The sequence below is a fragment of the Heterodontus francisci genome, chromosome 27, assembly GCF_036365525.1.
Source record: "Heterodontus francisci isolate sHetFra1 chromosome 27, sHetFra1.hap1, whole genome shotgun sequence".
NCBI lineage: Eukaryota > Metazoa > Chordata > Chondrichthyes > Heterodontiformes > Heterodontidae > Heterodontus > Heterodontus francisci.
The window spans coordinates 30,699,466-30,723,689 of NC_090397.1; the positions used below are offsets into that span (position 1 = coordinate 30,699,466).

At 40.7% G+C, this 24,224-nt stretch overlaps 1 protein-coding gene across 3 annotated transcripts in view; it reads left to right on the plus strand.

Annotated features, from left to right (window-relative positions):
* The first annotated feature begins 535 nt into the window (after positions 1 to 535).
* Positions 536 to 24,224, plus strand: part of hbp1 (HMG-box transcription factor 1) — a 64,133-nt gene continuing 40,444 nt past the window's right edge. The window contains exons 1-4 of one of the 3 annotated variants that reach the window (XM_068059084.1): positions 575 to 603; positions 3,954 to 5,128; positions 12,591 to 12,783; positions 16,510 to 16,750. In XM_068059084.1, coding sequence (XP_067915185.1) covers positions 5,126 to 5,128; positions 12,591 to 12,783; positions 16,510 to 16,750 — 437 coding nt within the window. In that variant the 5' untranslated portion in view covers positions 575 to 603; positions 3,954 to 5,125. Of the gene's footprint in view, positions 604 to 3,596; positions 3,714 to 3,953; positions 5,129 to 12,590; positions 12,784 to 16,509; positions 16,751 to 24,224 lie in introns of those variants that run through there. The other 2 variants (XM_068059083.1, XM_068059085.1) reach the window with 2 other exon arrangements.

Consider the following 24,224-nt stretch of genomic DNA (forward strand, 5'->3'; position numbering starts at 1 on the left):
AGAGAAGCAGAGTTAACGTTTCAGGTCTGTGACCTTTCATCAGAACTCAGTACAAGAACAAGGAAGTTATGATAAACTTGTATAAAACTCTGGTTGGAGAAGCTGGGGCTTTATTTATTTATTTTAGAGATACAGCACTGAAACAGGCCCTTCGGCCCACCAAGACTGTGCCGACCATCAACCACCCATTTATACTAATCCTACATTAATCCCATATTCCTACCACATCCCCACCTTCTCTCAATTCCCCTACCACCTACACTAGGGGCAATTTACAATGGCCAATTTAAAACTTTTGCAGAGAGCTGGTACAGACACGACGGGCTGAATGGACTGCTTCTGTGTTAGAAACATTCTATGATTCTATCGACTACTATCCATCCGGGAATTTCAGAGAGTGGGGGAGGGACGGAATAGAACTTCTCCCAGTACGCACCGCGCGCTATTGTTTATTCCACCCATGACGCAGACACAGCATTTCTCCAATAGGCAGTGCGTTTTCTTTGATTGACGTGGGCGCGCAGGCCAATGGGCGGGCGGTGTGGTGAAGCTGGGAACCCGCCTCCGCTGCTTGGGGGAAGGTCGGTAATGGCGACGGAGCTGGTGAGTGAAGTTCGGGAATGTAAATAGCGCGGGAGTGGTGGGCGCTGGACGGCCAGTGGTTAGCTGTGGCGGCGGGGAGGGGGGGTCAGTATTGGAAAGGGCAGCAGCTGGCGGTAGCAGGACGGGCCGGGACTGAGAGGCTGAGGGGAAAGTGAGGGAGCGGGGATTGTGACGTGTCTCTTATTGTTGATAAGTTTGTTGTTTTTAATGGGTGACGTTTCTCCCATTCATTTCATGACAGCTCTCGACCTGTGTTAGACCATCAAATCAAGTGATCTCCATCCCCCCCCATTCTTCAATAACAACAGTTTTTGTTTTACTCTTTGAATTTGACGTGTCGGGTGATTTTTGTGGCGGCTGTTATCTCGAAATTATGAGGGGAAAAATAGTTGGAGGTGTCGCGGGACAAATGTTGGCCTGCAGTTGCTGCCGAGACCAATGCTTTTTTAAAATCTACTTCCTTTTATAAAAGTTGTATTTAAATTCACTACGGCCGGTTGACAGGACTTTAGTACCCTATTTAGTGGTCAATAACATTTTTATGGCCCAGTACAGTCCGCGTTAAAACATTCCCGAAATTCGCTGGTGACGTATTTACTTTTAGTCTGCGTTGAGCGCGGTAATTGGGGTCTTTGCTAAAAAGCTATGTGTTCATGACATTTTAACTTGATCCTGAAGATTGTTGTTAAACTGCCTTGCTACGCAGTTCTGAATGAATGAGCTGTCGCGCAGGCGCACTACCATGTATTTAGGGTGTGAGAGTCACATGATGGTGTATTTAAAGGCTCTGCGTGTTTATGAGCAGGATCCAGACATTTGTTTACTGTCTGCATTTCTCCTTTTCAATAAAGGCAGATTTTTTTGGGGGGGGGGAAAAGGCGATTTTTTTGTTGTTGCTGTGTTTGTTTCAAGGCTGTTATTTTTTGAACCACTCTTTCCACCCCCTCCACGGATTTAACACATTCAGTCCTCAAGCTGTTGCCAGCGAGATGTCGAGACTTAAGATCAAAGACTGACGCAGATTGCAAAATCATTTGAAGATATGAGGAACAATTTTCTGAACAATTTATATTCGTAAACCAAAATTTGTATGGGGAAGGGGTTATGCTTGGCAGTTCAGAAAACTAAAATAAGCTGAACTGGGTGTTGTGTGCGATATATATGAGTGAATCAGTGGTGGACAAAATTAGAAGAAAAGCTGAATTTATAACGCAGTGGCTGTAAATGGTACTGCTTTGATTAATACATTGTTTATCCAATCGAGGCCAAATATGAAAAGGAATGGGTATGATCTGTATTATTCAAGTAATTATATGTATCAATGCATATACCAGGAAGTAACAGGCACAGAATTTTTCACTTTTAATTAAAATTTTACAGAGAGCAAAATAATGATGGAGACATACACTTTGGATGAAGGTAGAAACTGAAATTTTATAACATTTCACTTGCTTTTTAAAAAAAAAACTTTATCATAATGAATTTGGCATTCCACAAACATTAAATTAGTTTTCAGGGACAGTGAGGCTGTATAGTACTAAGTACACTGCAAAATCTGTGCCACTACTTGAGATGAATAATACTTAACCTGTTAGCATCAGTGGGAGCACTGCAAGGACCAGAAATGGAAAATGCTTGAAATGTTTAGCAGACCTGTCTGCACCTGAAAAGAAATGTTTCAGGTGTTGACCTTTGTCAAAAGCAGAAGAAAACCAAACTCATTCATGTAATTGAATGAATTGAAAAGGAGAGAGCAACAAATGAAAGTCAGACATTTGGTCTGGTTGCTGTTTTTAATAAAAAGCAGCTCATGGGATAAATGATATGCAAACAAAAAAAACTTCTGCTATTGGTTAATAGTGATGTGGCAAGCCCAATTATCATCATATAAAGATGCGTGGTATTCCAGAGACCTTAAATAGGTATGTAAAATTGGAAATATATACCTGATTTGTTGAAAGATCACAATCCAAAGGGCCTTTAAAATGTTGTAAATCCTAGATTAATGGTGACAGATAGATGAACATTTTTGTGACCTGTGTCAGTAAACATGGTGAAATAAAACAATGCATTGTGCATTTAAACAGGCCAAAACAGCTGTTTTTGTATTTGGAATCACCACACCGCACCCCCCCCCCCCCCACCCTCCCAATCGTTGATTGGCTTCCAGACAAGAATACATGCTTAATTTCACAGCTATTTGAAAACTAAGACACAAAGAAACGTCTGTGATGTGTTGGACGTAGCAGAAAAGATAGAAGTCTGAATAGCCCAAAATAAATTTATTACAGCCATATAATGTATCTGACCCCTAGAGCTGTTTATTTGATTTATATATTGAAGGTGACCAATTATATCCAGTTTATGAATCATTATAATGTTTGTAAATAAAATGAGGGTATGTAGTTACCTCTGTTTTGACTGATAAGAACTGAGTGAGTCATTTGTAATGTCAGAGAATAGGAAACCTCGGGTATTCGAGTTGATGAGGTATTGCAGCATAATAGCGCACCCTTGCAATTATCTAACTTATTACTGTCAATGTGTATTAATGCCCCATATGCTTTGGCAATTACAGCATTATGACATAGGCAGTAACATTTGCTGTAAAGATGCAATTTATAGCATTTTTATTTAGCTTCAAGAAGTACAAATAATTGTCATCAAATTGTTTTGTGCCCAGTGGCTTCCACAGTGGACAGTGCAGACAACATTTAAGACTCCAGAATTAAGCTGTATGTATAAGTAACGGCAATTCAGGAAATACTTCAGGCAAACTATTTTCAGGGCTTAATGGTATGTTAGGCAGAGATGGCCAGAAAATGGCATTTTGGGATGACAAACCAACTCATTGAAACCAAAGCAACTCAATTCAATTTGAACTGATTTTTTTAATTCACTATTTTGTCTTATTTGACATTTTTGGGCCTAGAGGTTTTGAAAGTGCTTTTCTTAATATTTTCCCCCTAGTGGTGAATAAAACCAAAATCATAACACTTGGGACCTTAGTGATCTGTTTCGTTGTTCAGTGCCATAAACTGAAGAGCTGATGCAATTAATTGGGAAACTCCCGAATCAGTTCTTTGACCTACAGCACATATCAGACTATGGTAAGAAATGTAAAGAAGGAAATGCGTGAATTAAAAAAAAATAGCATAATTTAATAAGTGTATGTAATATATGCATGAAATGTGGTACTTATGACTATCTGAAACTGTGCTTGGTTACTAATATGTTTTCAGAAGTTTATCAAAATTTGGAAATTATTACTGAATGACATCACTATTACATTAAACTGATTTTAGGAAACAAAAGCTAATTAAATTGGGATTTTGTAAATCCGATTTCAGCAGAATGGTTAAATGATGGAGCTGCTTGGTATATTCTGCTCGTTTACACATCCCCAAATTTCACAAGCTAATCAACTCATCCACATGGATATTGAACCTGGTCATTGCGCGATGCAGAAATGGAGAACTTGAGATGATGCATTGACAAATCTGTCAACAAAGCAAGTACTCCAGACAAGTACCTGATCCCTATGTTCCAAGAACGACTGGCATCATTTCATGACTCCACAGTCTTCACGAAGCTCTACGTGCGACGGAGCTATCTTCAGATACCACTAGCGGAGCAAAGGCGTGTTTCAGTACTGCAGAATGCCCTGTGGATTAAGTTCAGCACCTAACACGTTCCAGAAGATTGTCTCTTCAGTCTTGTCAAATGTCAAACCGATGCTCAACCTTCTCAAAGACGTCGTTATCATGGAAGGGTCAAAGCGGAATTGACATGTTGACGCAAGGAACATGACTTGTACCCCTTAATGTCCCCAGATCTGGTAATAAGGAAGGATACTGTTGTGCATAATCTGTATCATTGATCATGTTAATGTGTGCTCCAGTGGGGTCTACAAGTTTGAAGCCACTTATTGAACAGGTCTACCCCCATAAGGCTCTTGTCTTTGGCCACATAGCACATGAATTTGTCTAGGTTGAAATTTTTGTAGCACATTGGAACTGTGCTCATTCGGAAGATTGGGTTAATCGAGTCATCGTAAGCTTGAAGAGTGTCTGTCGCAGGAGTGAGAAAATTGCTAACCAGTTAGCACTCTCTTCTCATACAGTATAAAGTTGTTTTCCCTTACATTAGTATTCTTGTGGATTGTCCTGATGAATGCAAGACGAAAAGCTTCAACAACATGTCTCTGCTTTCAGCAATACTCAAATTCTGTATTGCCAAACGACTATTTTATCAAAATACTTACTGTTTTAACTTATTTGATTTTCTCTCATCAATTTTTATTAAATCATCATTTGAGAGGCATTGACACTCAACATATGATGCAAAACTTCATCTTTCCATGCAACTCTGATAAGAGAAACTTCATTTTGTTGGGGGCATAATTTGATTTTCACTGGATGGAACTGAATTTAAAAAAAAATCATACTGGCATATTGGCTTTAAACAATAGCACCTGCCATTAACTCAGACAATTTGCCATTGCTACAGAAGGGACACTACAATGGTGAGTTTGTTAGTGGTATTTATTAGATAAGATGGTGCATGTGTGATGTCGTTCAGTCCTGTGCTCTGAGTATTGCACGCAGGTTGTTGCATATGTTTCCCAGTAAGCTCTGTGAGGCATATGTGTGGGAGGATTAGTAATGTACTACACCATGTCTTGGAAGGTATCGTTTTGAGGGGTGGGGGCGGGGGTTGATGGCAGCATGTGGGAAACATGTTAGAATCTTTTGTAGCCTGCTTCTTCTCCCATTTTTGAATTGGTAAAGTCTTTGTAAGACTGCTGTTGACTCACAAAGTATAAAATTGAAAGGGAGAAGAAAGGAGATTAAAGAATTAAGAGAGTACAGTAATAATTTTAGTGAAAGAGCATGTTGTGATACAGCATTAGTAGTGTAAAGCTCAATTCTAACTTTGAATATCCTACACTTTTGAAATTTGGAGGATAGGTGCAAAGAAAGGGAATTTGAATTTAGAATGGATGCATGTGGCAGGAAGTCCTTGTGAACTTACACTTCTTGCTGCAGCATGGTCCAACATTGAAAGGATCAGTGAGGCATAACAGTGTGGTGAAGCCACCACCACTGCCCCCCCCCCCTCCCCCCATGATGTTATGAGCTGAAGACACACCTCTTGAGGTCTTTTAAATACTATTAAACACTTTGAGCTCTTTTAAAAACTTGGAAATACTTTTGAACACATGTATAAGTATTGAAAAATTGTTAACTTTTATACACTATTAAACATGAAAACCTTTATTGAATTCATGCTGACTTTCTAATGGTGGGTGCACTCCTATGTGGGTGCTTGTAGTACAAGATATCCGGTGTAACAAAAACTAATATTTATTAAATATTACAAAAGCAAAACTTCCATATGCAGGGATTCTGCATTTTGCTAGAAAAGAAAACACCAGCACCACTGAATTAAGAACGCCTTGCGCTGCTGATTTCTGCTTTATTCCGACCAATTACAAAACGATTGTTCATGTTTTCAGAATCTAAAATGGCACCATGAATTTAGAGCACCATTGAAGTGCTGGTCACCGGCTGAGTAAATTTCACATTGATAGAACTGCATCCTTACTTGGTGTGTTTCCATCAATGATTATACCAAAAGAAATTAAAATGAGATCCTAAATGGAGGAGAAAATATGCAGTCAAGATATAAACTGCCACAAGGGCTTTGTCAGAATCTTGCAGCAGTGTAAAATTCAGTGACATTTCCTTCTAAAGTTATAATTGCAGGCAAATTCTATATTTGCACCAAAACTATTCTTACACAGGATAGGTCAAATTATTGAGTAAAGTGGATATAAAAAGTTACAAATTGACGCTTTTCCAATTAATTGTTTTTCAGCCTAACAGAGAAGTTTTGTTTATTTTTCAAGCTTTGCTTCACATTTTTACTGCTCATGTTTGTTCCAACTGCACATAATTCAATCTGTAATTCAGCTTTTCGCTTGAATTGTAGCAGCTGAATAAAATATTGCAAAATGCATCATAGTACAGTTATGTTTTTTTTCATTCATTCATGGGATGTGGGCATCACTGGCTATGCCAGCGTTTATTGCCCATCCCTAACTGTCCTTGAGAACGTGGTGGTGAGCTGCCTTCTTGAACCGCTGCAGTCCATGTGAGGCAGGTACACCCACAGTGCTGTAAGGAAGGGAGTTCCAGGATTTTGACCCAGCGACAGTGAAGGAGCAGTGATATAGTTCCAGGTCACGATGGTGTGTGACTTGGATGGGAACTTGCAGATGGCGATGTTCCCATGCATTTGCTGCCCTTGTCCTTCGAGGTGGTAGAGGTCGTGGGTTTGGAAGGTGCTGTCTAAGCAGCCTTGGTGCATTGCTGCAGTGCATCTTGTAGCTGGTACACATTGCTGCCACTGTGCATCGGTGGTGGAGGGAGTGAATGTTTGTGGATGGTGTGCCAATCAAGCGGGCTGTTTTGTTCTGGATGGTGTCTAGCTTCTTGAGTGTTGTTGGAGCTGCACCCATCCAGGCAAGTGGAGAGTATTCCATCACATTCCTGACTTGTGCCTTGTAGATGGTGGACATGCTTTGGGGAGTCAGGAGGTGAGTTAATCGTCACAGGATTCCTAGCCTCTGACCTGCTCTTGTAGCCACGGTATTTATATGGATACTTCAGTTCAGTTTCTGGTCAGTGGTAACCGCTTGGATGTTGATACTGGGGGATTCAGCTATGGTAATGCCATTGAATGTCATGGGGAGATGGTTAGATTCTCTCTTGTTGGAGATAGTCATTGCCTAGCACTTGTGTGGCGCAAGTGTTATTTGCCATTTATCAGCCCAAGCCTGGATATTGTCCAGGTCTTGCTGGATTTCTGCACGGACTGCTTCAGTATTTGAGGAGTCACGAATGGTGCTGAACATTGTGCAATCATCAGCGAACATCCCCACTTCTGACCTTATGATTGAAGGAGGGTAATTGATGAAGCAGCTGAAGATGGTTTGTCCTAGGACACTACCCTGAGGAACTCCTGCAGTGATGTCCTGGAGCTCAGATAATTGACCTCCAACAACTACAACCACAATCAGCTTCCTTTGTGCTAGGTATGACTCCAAACAGCGGACAGTTTTCCCCCGATTCTCATTGACTCCAGTTTTGCTTGGGCTCCTTGATGCCATACTCTGTCAAATGCTGCCTTGATGTCATGGGTTGTCACTCTCACCTCACCTCTGGAGTTCAGCTCTTTTGTCCATGTTTGAACCAAGGCTGTAATGAGGCCAGGAGCTGAGTGGCCCTGGCGGAACCCAAACTGAGCATCACTGAGCAGGTTATTGCTAAGCAAGTGCTGCTTGATGGCACAGTTGATGACACTTTCCATCACTTTGCTGATTGCGAGTAGACTGATGGGGCGGTAATTGGCCAGGTTGGACTTGTCCTGCTTTTTGTGTACAGGACATACCTGGGCAATTTTCCACATTGCCAGGTAGATGCCAGTGTTGTAGCTATACTGGAACAGCTTGGCTAGGGGTGCGGAAGGTTTTGGAGCACAGGTCTTCAATACTATTGCTGGAATATTGTCAGGACCCATAGCCTTTGCAGTATCCAGTGCCTTCAGTCGTTTCTTGATATCATGCGGAGTGGATCGAATTGGCTGAAGTTTAGTTTAGTTTAGAGATACAGCACTGAAACAGGCCCTTCGGCCCACCGAGTCTGTGCCGACCATCAACCACCCATTTATACTAATCCTGCACTAATCCCATATCCCTACCACATCCCCACCTGTCCCTATATTTCCCTACCATTTCCCTATACTAGGGGCAATTTATAATAGCCAATTAACCTATCAACCTGCAAGTCTTTGGCATGTGGGAGGAAACCGGAGCACCCGGAGGAAACCCACGCAGACACAGGGAGAATTTGCAAACTCCACACAGGCAGTACACAGAATTTGAACCCGGGTCACTGGAGCTGTGAGGCTGCGGTGCTAACCGCTGCGCCACTGTGCCGCCCCTATACTAATTCCATATTCCTACCGCATCCCCACCTGTCCCTATATTTCCCTACCACCTACCTATACAGGGGCAATTGCTAATGGCCAATTTACCTATCAACCTGCAAGTCTTTGGCATGTGGGAGGAAACCGGAGCACCCGGAGGAAACCCACGCAGTCTGGCATCTGTAATGCTGGGGACTTCAGGAGGAGGCTGAGATGGATCATCAACTCGGCAATTCTGGCTGAAGATTGTTGCAAATGCTTCAGCCTTATCTTTTGCACTAATGTGCTGGGCTCCCCCATCATTGAGGACGGGGATATTTGTGGAGCCACCTCCTCCAGTTAGTTGTTTAATTGTCCACCACCATTCACTACTGGATGTGGCAGGACTGCAGAGCTTAGATCTGATTTGTTGGTTATGGGATCGCTTAGCTCTGTCTATCACATGCTGATTATGCAGTTCGGCACGCAGATAGTCCTGTGTTATAGCTTCACCAGGTTGACACCTCATTTTGAGGTATGCCTGGTGCTGCTCCTGGCATGCCCTCCTGCACTCTTCATTGAACCAGGGTTGGTCTCCTGGTTGATGGTAATAGTAGAGTGGGGGATATGCCAGGCCATGAGGTTACAGATTGTGGAGGAGTACAATTCTGCTGCTGCTGATGGCCCACAGCGCCTCATGGATGCCCAGTTTTGCATTACTAGATCTGTTCGAAATCTATCCCATTTAGCACGGTGATAGTGCCACACAACACGATGGACAGTATCCTCAATGTGAAGGCGGGACTTTGTCTCCACAAGGACTGTGCGGTGGTCACTCCTACCAATACAGTCATGGACAGAAGCATCTGCGGCAGGCAGATTGGTGAGGACGAGGTCAAGTATGTTTTTCCCTCGTGTTGGTTCCCCCAGCACCTGCTGCAGACCTAGTCTAGCGGCTATGTCCTTTAGGACTCGGCCAGTAGTGGTGCTGCTGAGCCACTCTTGATGATGGACATTGAAGTCCCCCACCCAGAGTACATTTTGTGCCCTTGCCACCCTCAGTGCTTCCTCCCAAGTGGTGTTCAACATGGAGGAGTACTGAGTCATCAGCTGAGGGAGGGCAGTAGGAGATTACCTTGCCTATGTTTGACCTGATGCCATGAGACTTCATGGGGTCTGGAGTCGATGTTGAGGACTCCCAGGGCAACTCCCTCCCTGCTGTATACCACTGTGCCACCACCTCTGGTGGGTCTGTCCTGCCGGTGGGACAGGGCATACCGGGGATGGTGATGGCAGTGTCTGGGACATTGACTGTAAGGTATGATTCTGTGAGTATGACTATGTCAGGCTGTTGCTTGATTAGTCTGTGGGACAGCTCTCCTAACTTTGGCACAAGCTCCCAGATGTTAGTCAGGAGGACTTTGAAGGGTCGACAGGGCTGGGTTTGCCGTTGTTGTTTCCGGTGCCTAGGTCGATGCCGGGTGGTCTGTCCGGTTTCATTCCTTTTTATTGACTTCATAGCGGTTAGGTACAACTGAGTGGCTTGCTCGGCCATTTCAGAGGCCATGTAAGAGTCAACCACATTGCTGTGGGTCTGGAGTCACATGTAGGCCAGACCAGGTAAGGACAGCAGATTTCCTTTCCTAAAGGACGTTAGTGAACCAGATGGGTTTTTACAACACCGACAATGGTTTCATGGTCATTAGACTAGCTTTTTTTCAATTCCAGATTTATTAATTAAATTCAAATTCCACCTTCTGCTGTGTGGGATTCGAACCCATGTCCCCAGAGCAATACCCTGGGTTTCTGGTTTACCAGTCCAGTGATAATACCACTACGCCACTACCTACCCTAATATGTGGTTGTGTTGAGTGGAAACATTCAGTTTAAAATGGCTAGCTTCCAGTAGTCTAATATAATTAGGATGAAAACAAAGAGCAGGCTGTGCGCCTTCTTGTATCAGCCAGAAAATCAGTGAAAATTAGCGTAACATCTGGACAATCAGCCCAAATTGCCAAATTACATATCTATGCTGCTTTATGGACTGGCGGGACCATTCACGTGCACTCTTCCAGAACCCATTGAGGAGCATTGCAATTCTGGTTTTTGGCACAAATGCGACCGACAGAAGTTGTGGTGCTGTTGCGGCCTTCAATAGCGGAGAACGTCTCAGTGTTTGCTGCCATTGGGGCTGCAAAATCCAGACCAGTAGTTTAAAGGATCGTTGTTACCTCAAATGAAGAGTTTTTAGATCAATTTGGTTCCTGGAATAGTTTACTCTGAAAACTTTGTTGCCATGCCATTGCTACAACCTATGTGTTTAGTATTTTTGTTTTAACTTGAAACTAAGAAATCTAGATGGGTCAAACTATATATTTTAATGCTTGCTCTTGCTGTTACTGTAACTTTTCTTCTATTCAGTAAACTGGTAAATTGTTAAATAAGGGAAAGGATACCATGACAGGTTCAGATTTCTTTTGGATAAATGTTCTTCCAGATGTTTTGAGTTTGGGGTGGTGCTTCTATTTGCCTGAGTAAAGTACCATTAAGGTAACCTCCTCTAGCTGAAAAGCACCAAGTTGAACCTGTCTAGTTGGCACTGAAGTTGTGAGCTGCAGAGCCATATGAAGGGTTTGTACTAATGCTGTCAGGTATTAAATTTGACATGTGAAGAAGTAATTCCTTTTGAAGAGTGAAAAGTGTCTCCTAAGCATTTATCTCCCTCTTGGTATCAAGTGTGATTTATACTGCACTTAAACAATAAGGCTGTTGCATTAATGAGGAAAAACACAGCAGATGCAAAATATGACAGCCAGCTGCTAACCTGGCATCTCCTTCAGCTAGTTTTAATGGGTCTTTTTGTATGATGTGAAGTGGCTTCAAAAATGAGTGAAGAAAACTTGTTGAGCAGGTGAGTCTCATAGCACTTGTGCTGACATAGTGGCATACATCTTTCCCATTTGCAGTTCTCCCTATGTTTCTTCAATTTGTTATACCAGAGCCAGTATGATCTGTCAGTTAAGGAAATGTTCCTCATTTTGTGCTTTTTCCTGTTTATTGCTGCAAGCCTTAATTTTCTTTTGCTTCCCCCCATGTTATGGACTATGTGTAATCTCTTTGTATAGCTACAAGTTTCATATTACAAATCTATCATTGATTAGCTTTCTTTAAAGAAAAAAAAGATTGAAATTCTCAACCTGTTAAATTTCTTTAAATCATAGAATTTCTTAACTATTGTACAGTTCCAGTTATCTGTTCAAGTACATTTTCTTACCTAATAAAGCATACCGTTTATCATTTAGTTCTGTTTTTTATAGAAATAAATGTTTAACTTGAATTATTTTGTTGTGTATAATAAAACTATTAAAAATTATAACTTGCGGAAGCCTAAATTTAAGTCTAGATAATGTTTTCCATATTGTGTGCATTTGTGAAGGACACAGTAATACAAAAGATGACAGTTATGCAATGTTTTATCATTTTAAAAGTCTGTTTCCACGTTTCCCGTCCACATTTGTGAAGGAAACCATTGGCAGTGGGGCAGAATTACAGTGACGAGTTTACATACACAGTTTCTGTTGTAGATAAATGCGGACATAGAAACTTATAATTGAGAAAGAAAAATAAGGACAGAATGTATGAATTTAAATATGACTGAATTATGCTGCCTTGCCCTCGAGCAATTTTCCTGTGTCCTGTAATGCTGCTTCACCTGAAGATTGTGCTTATTTTTGACTCGCTGTGTGCAAAGCCACAGATCAATTAGTAAATCGATAAAACAATTATACCTGAAATTATCTGATGTGGTTATGATATCAACTATTTGTCTTATGATTGGTTTCAAAAGGTTTGATTATCTTCTCACTATTTTCTCCATCTTATCAGATGCAAGCAAAATCAAATACTTAAACTTGGTTTGAATTTTATATATGGTTTCCTTCACATTTTTGAGTTCAAGTATAGTAATTACAGATATTTTGTATGTGTTCATTATTCATTTTTTTTTAAAATTCAAGTCAACTGAAGTCCAATGGAGTAACATGGTGTGGGATATGAAAACGAAATGTACACCTAACAGAGTGCAGAAAGTTAAGTTTGTAGTCGACAAGAAAATTTCCGGGATGGATGATTCATTTGAGTTATTAAAGTGCAATGAAGATTTACCTTCATCACCTGGAAATGCAAATAATGACCAGAATATGGAATATGGTGAGCTATTTTTAGAAATTCTATGTTTTTGATTCATATATGTTGATACAATATTTTATCGGGTAAATTGTCAAAAGCTGAAACTTTACCCAAACTTTACATTTGAAAATAAAGTTGCATTTAGAAGCTAATGTAATATTGCTCTATATCGATAGCTTTAAGATTTGATGCACTGAGGTTTCTGTTGTAAATTGTATTAAATTATATTTTACAGTTTTATGTATGGTTCTAACATGCAATACTTGCTTTGTCTTTGTACTCTAATATCAAGCATAGTTGAGTTCACGCATCTAACAATTTTCTTTTCTCCACAGCCTTCTGCAAAAAAACCATAAGATTTCACTACAGTCATGCGTTTACTGCATTGTTTTCATTTGTTCATTCTGATAGACATAACAGTTGTGACGTACCAGTTGTGAAACTTAAGAATTATAATTGAATTATTGTATCTAAATAACACAGCAGAACTATTAAACACTAGAAAATGAAAAATATTAGGAGAAAGAGTAGGTGAATTTTATTGGAGCAGTTAGTTCTGTTGGAGGAGCTAGCACAAGCAGTGTCCCAGATGGCTTCCATCTATACCAAATATTGCACATCTGTTAATATACTGTAATTATATGTTGCTACTGTAGACCCAGCAGACTTAATATTGAAAAAAAATTGTACATTAGATAACAGGTTAAATTTTAAAACACATTGCCAAAAAGATATAGAGAGGCATGTTTATTTAAATTGACCTGGTTCAATTTCTTGAACTGGCAATTACATGGATTATATAGAACTAGCAGCACAGAAACAAGATAATGAGCCCACCTGATCTACGTTGGCATTTGTGCTCCACACAAGTCTCCTCCCCATTCTAGTCATCTACATCCAATCCTATAAACATATTGTTGTATTTCTGTCCCTCATGTACTTACCTAGCAGCCCCTTAAATGCATCTATGCTATTCATTTGGATGCAGGTTTCTGAATGTGGATACTGAATGCTCTGGAGCCTTTTAAAAAGAAAAATGGATAAATGTGGTTGAAGATCTTTGACCATTGAATGTATTAAGTACTTATTGGACTTCTTTATCATAGTCAAATTGTGGCAATCAGTGTCAAAATCATCAGACTACTGAAAATTGTTTATTTTTAAGTCACTGTGCTCTCTCTGGATGCAGAAAATAATTTCAGGCATGCAATGTAAGCAAAAACACTTTTAGGTCAGTTATCGCACAGCCAGATGCTGGGTAAAGCTGCTTCAGTTCTGACCCAATAATATCCCTCAGCTTGACCCTCGGGAGAACCCCCTCCATTGTACCAATGTGACCTTTTTACTATTTCCAGTAATGCTGTGGTTCTTCTGAGTGAGATTGCCAATTAGTGTTCAGTTAGGACCAATTTTCTGTTGTAGGTCCTTGCCCAATAGGAACTGGATTGATACTGTCTAAAATCATTTTGATCACACATGTTCCTTTATAGCCTGCACAGAAAGGTGGCTTTCACTCTATCAATAGCATTTAACTGGATGGAATGAGAGCATTGATTTTTGGCTTCACTTTAAGTCTTAATTCACATCATTAGACTGTAAAGGTGGCATTGTTTTCCTGCTTCCTTTTGTATCTTATCTCCTGGATGCTGCCGTCTTAATTATTTGTGTAATAGAACCAGAGACTATTTCACTCGCAAAAGCCTTGACAGAACTTGAAATTAGTGCTGACCCACTGAATTGAGAATAGTACCTGTTGATCATCGACATTGGAATTATCATTGTCTTAATAGAACAGTAAATGCATTCCAGTGGCAGCATATGCTGTCTTCACAGTTCCTAATTTTCTGCACTTTCAACATACTACTTCCAATAGACATTTGTGTTCAAAGGAATTGCATTTTTACTTTGTCAGATTAGGATCTTTATTATTCAAATGTTTTTTGATCTCTTTGGAGATACCCTACACTCAAGGTCATTTTGCTTGCAATCAATCAAAGGACTATGGAATTTCTGAAATATAAAGACTGGAGTTGAAAGGATGACCTGTTTTACTGGGGCTTTGGTTAATGGAGTATGTTTAGACTCTGTTTTCATAGAGAAGGTGCCTGTTTGATATTCTCCATCATGGGATCATTCATTGTATTTCGGCAAGGTGGACAGTACTTTGACAATGTAAAAGTTTTCAACCTTTCTCACTTCCTGTCAACAGTTTCTGTTTTTCCTGAAGAGTGGGCTGGATACTTACTGGCTTGTGTGCAGGGAGAGGTCTCCTTCCAATGCCTATTGATTGTAAACAAGATAACAAGCTTCTTTAGACTGACAATTTCCCAGAATTGCTAATAAGATCCAAATGAATTAATGGGGAGACTGAAACATTTTAATTGAGAGGCATTGTGTTGAGTAAGTTACAACTGGTATCCATAATGGATGAATTCTTTATCTGTATATGGAGCAGTGACCTTTGTTATCTACAGTTGACATATTTTGTACTTCTGGAAACTTAATATAGAATTCTAATATTCAAGATGCATAGATGGAAGAAAAGGTTCACAAAATGTTGCTGTTTCTCACAAAGACTGCTAAATTGCTCCTTCCAAATGAATGTAAAACGTTCCCCACTATCAAAAGGAACTTGGCTATCAAATACTTAATGTGTTTCTAACAGTTTCACTTAACTAAAATTAAAATTTGGTGAAGTCTTGATTCAAATATGTTTAATTGAACAAAATTACAGCAACATGCGCTTATACAGTGTCTTAAACTTAGTAAAACATTCCAAGGCGATTCACAGGATCATTAACAAAGTTTGACACCGAGCTACATAAGGAAATATTCAGACGGATGACCAAAAGCTTGATCAACAAGGTCGATTTTAAGGAGTGTCTTTAAAGGAAGGTAGAGAAGCGGGGAGGTTAGGGAGGGAATTCTAAATCTTGGGGCCTCGGCACCTGAAGGCACAGCGTCAATGGTGGACCGATTAACATCGGGAATGTGCAAGAGATCAGAATTGGAGGAGTGCAGAGATCTCGAAGGGCTGGAGGAGGTTAGGCGAAAGAGTGGCGAGGCCATGGAGGGATTTGAAGACGAGGATTTCAAAAGTATATTGGCACTGAGATATTTCAAATGCCATGATTTGAGTTTGTTGGAGTTAATTTATAAAGTTTATTACAGCATAACTTATAGAGATATTAGAAAATTATGTAGTATGGCAATCAAGATTATGAAGAAATTCTAGATTTTATAACAATTCTCTGCATACATTAACTGCAAAATATTCACTTCTTTCTCCATATTTAGGCAAAATCTCATAATGCTGTTGCTTTTTTAAAAAATTGCTTTACACTGGGACAGCAATAGGCCATTCAACCCACTGAGCTGCTTCAGCACTTGTTAGGCATGGCAGATGATAATGATTCCATGATCAGTTATCTTAACAGGAGGCCGCACTTGTAGGAGACGTGGGTAAGAGAATTGAGGTTCTAATATTGGAGCCAAATCTCTGACATGTTTTCTGTGAGCACAAGATCTTGGAATTGCCCCTGCTGCTCCAAATGTCTTTTAGGGTTGTTTGAGGAATCTTTACTTGCTGGACAATGCACTACTGTAATGGTTAACAATTTGTTCAAGTTGCTTTTAGATCTCCAACCTCTTAACATGCATATAATCTAGAAATGTACTTTCTTTTGCAAATCATCTGATCATAAACAAAAGAGTATTTTGAGTTTCTGAATATTCCTTGTGTTCTAGATGATCTTCCAGAACTGAGAGCTGTAAAGACTGACAGAGCCATACCTACAGCCTTCCAACTTAGCAGTGGAGTGTCTCATCAAGAATACCCGAGGTCTGCTCGAACCATGTGTACCTCTAGATCACCTGACGGTGCCTTGCCACCTTTCACCAGTGAATCTGGTGTGAATTGGCTGACTGAATTGGCTAATATAGCCACTAGTCCACAAAGTCCTCTCATGCAGTGCACATTTTACAACAGGTTTGTGTAAATGCTGTTTCAGTCAGAGGAACAATTTTGTAATGACTGAAAATGTATGAATATTGCTGTAGAACATAATGGTCAGTACTCAGTGTCAATGTGTGCTGTTCACACTTTCTCAAATTATTTGTTTAGCAAAATGTGGGCATTGTAACTGCCAATACCTGAAGCAATCACAACAGTCATTTTACATTTTAGTTGGCCATTACTTTTTTTTCTGCTTGTTTCTAATACCCGCATTCCTGTATACAAAAGCAAAATACTGTGGATGCTGGAAATCCAAAATAAAATCAGAAAATGCTGGAAATACCCGGCAGGTCAGACTATAAACCTGAAAGGTTAACTCTATTTCTCTCCACTGATGCGGCCCGAGCTGCCGAGTATTTCCAGCATTTTCTGTTTTTATTATTCCCATTCCTGTAGATGGTTCTTGAACTCTCGCTCTCCATTCCATGCTGGTCTTTCTATGAATTACATTATGAAATGGTTACAGTATGTGAGTATGTTAGATAAATGATTTTCTTCAGTTTAGTTTGTAGTACTTAGTAATACTTAAGACAGTGCATTGAAAAATCTTTATATACATTTTATATATTTCTAAAGATAACTAATTTAAAATTTTCACATATTAAGGCCAGGCCTTATCTATGCTATTATGTTTTATGCTTTGATTATTCATTTTACTGTATTTGTGTTTTTATTAATAAGTATGAGAAAATTGCCAGGGTGGCATAACAAGTTAGCAGTCCAGATTCAGATCACACTAATGGGATGAAGGTTTTTCTCTCGTGGTTGTAATAGGGTTTTGTGAAATTGACTTTCAAATTGACATGGGTCCAGAGCACAAAACTTTCCACAATTTGGTACAGATTGGCACTTTCACATATAGATCAAAAAGATAGCTGGTGTGTGCCATCCTATAGCCTTTGAATGCCTTAAGTAGAAAAAAATGACATCTCTCACCTTGATGGCTTTGAACACTTAACAGAAAGACTGTAGGCTTCTTACAATGACAAAGATATCAATCTTAAAACAAATAATTGTTCTAAAGTGCATTTAAGTACATTATAAATGTAGAGTTTATTATATATTTCACCTGTACATTGTGAAAAATTGGCTTTATATTAAGCTTTTTTTTTATGGGATGTGAATGTCACTGGCAGGACCAACATTTAATGCCCATCCCTAATTGCCCTTGAGAAGATGGTTCTGAGCCACCTTCTTGAACCGTTGCGATCCATGTGTTGTAGGTGCACCCACAGTACTGTTGGGGAGGATGTTCTAGGATTCTGACCCAGCAACAGTGAACAAATGGTGTTATAGTTCCAAGTTAGGATGTTATGTGACTTGGAGGGGAACTTGCAGATGGTGGTGTTCAGAAGCGCCTGCTGTCCTTGTTCTAGTTGGTAGAAGTCACTGGTTCTGAAGGTGTTGTTGAAGGAGCCTCGCTGAGTCGATGCAGTGAAACTTGTAGAGAGCACACACTGGATTTGGTGGAGGGAGTGAATTTTTGAGGTGCTGGATGGGCTCTTTTGTCCTGGGTAGTGTCGAGCTTCTTGAGTGTTGTTGGAGCTGCACTCATCCAGGCCAATTGTAGAGTATTCCATCACACTTTTGACTTGTGCCATGTAGATGGTGGAATGGCTTTGGGGAGTCAAGCTGAGTCAGTTGGTGCTGATTAACCTTCTTGTAGCCACAGTATTTATGTGGCTGGTCCAGTTAAGTTTCTGGTAAGTGGTGACTCCCAGGGTGTTGTTGGGGGATTTAGCGACGGTAATGCTGTTGAACGTCAAGGGGTGGTGGTTAGACTCTCTCTCTTGTTTGAGATGGTAATTTCTTGGTAGTCGAGTAGCATGAATGTTGTCGGGGCCCGTAGCCTTTGCTGTATCCTGTGTGCACAGCTGTTTCTTGATATCACATGCAGTTAGTCGAATTGGCTGATGTCTGACATCTCTGTCGATGTTGACCTTGGACGGAGGCCGAGAAGGATCATCCATTCAGCATTTCTGGCTGAAGATGGTTGCAAAAGTTTCAGCCTTGTCTTTTACACTCATGGTGGGCCATGCTCATTGAGGATGGGGATGTTCACGGAACTTACTCCGCCTGTTAGTTATTTAATGGTCCACCAGCATTCATGACTGTATGTGAGAGGACTGTGTAGCTTTGATCTGATCCATTGTTTGGGGGATTGCTTAGCTCTGTTCTGCTTCCGCTGTTTAGCATGCCTGTAGTCCTGTATTGTAGATGGAGTTGCATTGCTGGTTAAAGAGGAAATTAACGCAATAGTGAGGAAAGATATTGGCTCCGACAATGTGGAATCTGTATGGGTAGAGCTGAGAAACACTAAGGGGCAAAAACGTTAGTGGGGGTTGTTTCTAGACCCCCAAACTGTAGTGATGATGTTGGGAATGGCATTAAATAGGAAATTAGAGACGCATGCGATAAACGAACATCTGTAATTATGGGTGACGTTAATCTGCATATAGATTGGGTAAATCAAATTAGTCACAATACCGTAGAGGAGGAATCCTTGGAGTGTGCACGGGATGGTTTTCTGGACCAATATGTTGAGGAACCAACTAGAGAACAGGCCATCCTAGACTGGGTATTGTGTAATGAGAGAGGAATAATTGACAATCTAGTTGTGCGTGACCCCTTGGGGATGAGCGACCATAATATGATGGCATTCTTCATCAAGAAGGAGAGTGATGTAGTTGATCTGAGACTAGGGTCCTGAATCTTAGTAAAGGAAACTACGAAGGTATGAGGTGTGAATTGGCTATGACGGATTGGGAAACGTTACTTAAAGGGATAGCGGTGGATAGGCAATGGCAAACATTTAAAGAGCGCATGGATGAACTGCAACAATTGTTTATCCCTGTCTGGCGCAAAAGTAAAACGGGAAAGGTAGCCAAACCATGGCTTACAAGAGAAATTAGAGATAGCATTAGATCTGAGGAAGGGGCATATAAATGTGCCAGGAAAAAAAAAGACCTGAGGATTGGGAGCAGTTTAGAATTCAGCAAAGGAGGACCAAGGGATTGATTAAGAAGGGGAAAATAGAATGCAAGAGTAAGCTTGCGGGGAATATAAAAACTGACTAAACGTTTCTATAGGTATGTGAAGAGAAAAAGATTGGTGAAGACAAATTTAGGTCCCTTTATAGTTAGAAACAGGGAAATTTATTATGGGGAACAAAGAAATAGCTGACCAACTAAATGCATACTTTGGTTCTGTCTTCACAAAGGAGGACACAAATATCATACCAGAAATGTTGGGGAACACAGGGCTTAGTGCGAGAGAGGAACTGAAGGAAATCCGTATTAGTGGAGAAATGGTGTTGGGGAAATTGATGGGATTGAAGGCCGATAAATCCCCAGGTACTGATGGTATGCATCCCAGAGTGCCTAAGGAAGTGGCCCTAGAAATAGTGGATGCATTGGTGGTCATCTTCCAAGATTCTAATAGACTCTGGAACAGTTCCTACAGATTGGAGGGTAGCTAATGTAACCCCACTATTTAAAAAGGGAGGTAGAGAGAAAGCAGGGAATTATAGACCAGTCAGTCTGACGTCGGTAGTGGGGAAAATTCTAGAGTCCATTATCAAAGATTTTATAGCAGAGCACTTGGAGAACAGTGGTAGAATTGGGCAGAGTCAGCATGGATTTACGAAAGGGAAATCATGCTTGACAAATCTTCTAGAATCCTTCGAGGATGTAACTAGTAGAGTTGATGAGGGGGAGCCGGTGGATGTGGTTTATTTGGACTTTCAGAAGGCTTTCGACAAAATCCCACATAAGAGATTAGTGTGTAAAATTAAAACACATGGGATTGGCGGTAGTGTATTGCGATGGATAGAAAATTGGTTGGCAGACAGGAAACAAAGAGTAAGGATAAATGGGTTTTTTTCCGAATGGCAGGCAGTGACTAGTGGGGTACTGCTATTAGGACCCCAGATATTCACAATATAAATGATTTAGATGAGGAACTATATGTAATAGCTCCAGATTTGCAGATGACACAAAACTGGGTGGGAGGGTGAGTTGTGAGGGGGATGCAGAGAGGCTTCAAGGTGATTTGGGCAAGTTGAGTGAGTGGGCAAATACATGGCAGATGCAGTATAATGTGGATAAATGTGAGGTTATCCACTTTGGTAGCAAAAACAGGAAGGCAGATTATTATCTGAAGAGCTATAAACTGAGAGAGGGGAATATGCAGCGAGATCTGGGTGTTCTTGTACACCAGTCGCTGAAGGTAAACATGCAGGTGCAACAGGCGGTAAAAAAAGGCAAATGGTATGTTGGCCTTCATAGCGAGAGGATTAAAATACAGGAGCAGGGATGTCTTGCTGTAATTATACAGGGCCTTGGTGAGGCCACACCTGGAATATTGTGTGCAGTTTTGGCCTCCTTATCTGTGGAAGGATGTTTTTGCTATAGAGGGACTGCAGCAAAGGTTTACCAGACTGATTCCTGGGATGGTGGGACTGACGTATGAGAAGAGATTGAGTCGGTTAGGATTATATTCGCTGGAGTTCAGAAGAGTGAGGGGGGATCTCATAGAAACCTATAAAATTCTAACAGGACTTGACAGGGTAGATGCAGGAAGGCTATTCATGATGCTGGGGGAGTCCAGAACCAGGGGTCATAGTCTGAGGTATGGGGTAAACCTTTCAGGACTGAGATGAGGAGAAATTTCTTCACCCAGAGAGTGGTGAGCCTGTGGAGTTTGCTACCACAGATGTTTTCAAGATGGAGTTAGATATAGCTCTTGGGTCTAAAGGGATCAAAGGGTATGCGGCGAAAGCGGGAACAGGTAGGTTACTGAGTTGGATGATCAGCCATGATCATAATGAATGGCAGAGTAGGCTCGAAGGGCCGAATGGCCTACTCCTGCTCCTATTTTCTATGTTTGTATGTTACTCCTGGCATGCTCTCCTATGCTGCTTATTGTACCAGGGCTGGTTCCCTAGCTTGATGGTAATGGTACATAATATTATCAGAAATAGGAGCAGGAGTAGGTCATTCAGCCCCTTGAGCCTGCTCTGTCATTCAGTAAGTTCTTGGCTTATCTGATGTTGGCCTCAACTCCACTTTCCTGCCTATCCCCCATAACCCTTGACTCTCTTGTAGATCAAAAATCTAACTTGGCCTTGAATATATTCAATGACCCAGCCTCCGCTGCTTTCTGGGGTAGAGACTTCCAAAGATTAACGGCCCTCTGAGAAAATAAATTCCTCCTCATTTCTGTCTTAAATGGGAGATCTCTATTTTCCCATTTCACTTTAGCCAACTCTGTCTTCATGCCTTTGTAATTGCTTTTATTTAAGTTTAAGACACTAGTTTAGACCCACATTTCTCACCTTCAAACTGAACGTGAAATTCTAACATATTACGATCACACGTTTCGAGAGGATCCTTTACTATGAGATCATTAATTAGTCCTGTTGCATTACATGTTACCAAGTCTAAAACAGCCTGTTCCCTGGTTCGTTCCACAACGTATTGTTCTTAGAAACTGTCCTGAATGCACTCTGTAGACTCATCCTTCATGGAAAAAGACACAAAAATATCCCAAGAATAATAGAAAATCAAGGGACAAAAGCGAGGATGAAACTTAAACAATCACTGCCGTTAGAGGGAATGTACTATAAAAACCCCTAATGGTACTGAAGGCTAACAAATTCACTAGATCTGATGACCTGCATCTGAGGGTGTTAAAAGAAGTGGCTGCAGAGAAAGTGGTTGTATTGGTTGTAATCATTCAAAATTGCCTGGATTTTGGAAAGTCCCAGCGGATTGGAAAGCTGCAAATGTAACACCTCTGTTAGAAAGTAGGGGTTCAGAAAGCTGGAAACTATCGGCCAGTTAGCCTAACATATATCATTAAGAAACTGCTGGAATCCATTATTAAGGAAGTAGTAGCAGGAGATTTAGAAAATTATAATACAATCAAGTAGGTTCAGCATGCTTCTGTGAAAGGAAAATTGTGTTTGACAAATTTATTAGAGTTCTTTGAAGATGTAGCAAGCAGGGTAAATAAAGTGGAACTGGTGGATGTAGTGTATTTGGATTTCCAAAAGGCATTCGATAAGGTGCCACATAAAAGGTTACTACACAAGATAAGAGCTAATGGTATTGGGGGTAATATATTAGCATGGATAGAGGATTGGCTAACTAACTGGAAACAGGGAGTATAAATGGGTCTTTTTCAGGTTGGCAAACAGTAACTAGTGGGGTGCCACAGGGATCGGTGCTGGGGCTTCAACTATTTACAATCCATATTTATAATGGATGAAGGGGCAGACTGTATTGTAGCCAAATTTGTTGAAGATGCAACAATAGATGGAAAAGCAAGTTGTGAGGAGGACACAGAGTCTGCAAAGGGATATAGATAGGTTAAATGAGTGGGCAAAAAATTGGCAGATGGAGTATAATGTGGGAAAATGTGAGGTCCGCTCTGAAGAATAGAAAAGCAGAGTATTATTTAAATGGAGAGAGCCTGCAGAATGCTGTGGTAGAGTGGGCTTTGGGTGTTCTTGTACATGAATCACAAAAAGATAGCATGTAGGTACAGCAGGTAATTGGGAAGGCAAATGGAATATAAGCCTTTATTGTCATGGGGATGGGGTATAAAAGTAGGGAAGTCTTGCTACAACTGTACAGGGTGTTTGTGAGACCCCATCTAAAGTACTGCGTACAGTTTTGGTCTCCTTATTTAAGGACGGATATACTTGTATTGGAAGCAGTTCAGCGAGGGTTCACTAGGCTGATTCGTGGAATGAAGTGGTTGCGTTCTGAGAAAAGGTTGAGCAGGTTGGACTATACTTGTTGGAGCTCAGAAGAATGAGAGCTGATCATATTGAAACGTATAACATTCTGAGGAACTTGACAGGGTACATACTGAGTGGATGTTTCCCCTCATGGGGGAATCTAGAACTAGGGGGCACAGTTTCAAAATATGGGGTTTCCCATTTAGGACAGAAATGAGGAGGAACTTCTTCTGAGGATCATTAATCTTTGGAATTCTCTTCCCCAGAGAGCAGTGGAGGCTGGGTCATTGAATATATTCAAGGCTGAGTTCGACAAAATTATGCTTATATTGTCTAATATTTCCCACTCTTCTTTAGCTACAATATCTGCATCATCCCTCTTCTTTGTGAAGACAGAGACCAAGTACTCATTAAGAACCCTGCCCACATCTTCTGCATCCACACATAAGTTACCTTCTACATCTCTGATAGGCCCTACCCTTTCCTTAGTTATCCTTTTGCTCTTAAAGTACTGATAAAACATCTTCTGGTTTTCCTCGATTTTACCTGCCAATATGTTTTCATGTCCTCTCTTTGCTTTTCTAATTTCCTTTTTTACTTCACCCTTGCACTTTTTATACTCCTCTAGGCTTTCTAAAGTATTAAGTTTTTTTGTGACTGTCATAAGCTTTCTTCTTCTGCTTTATCGTACCCTGTCTGCCT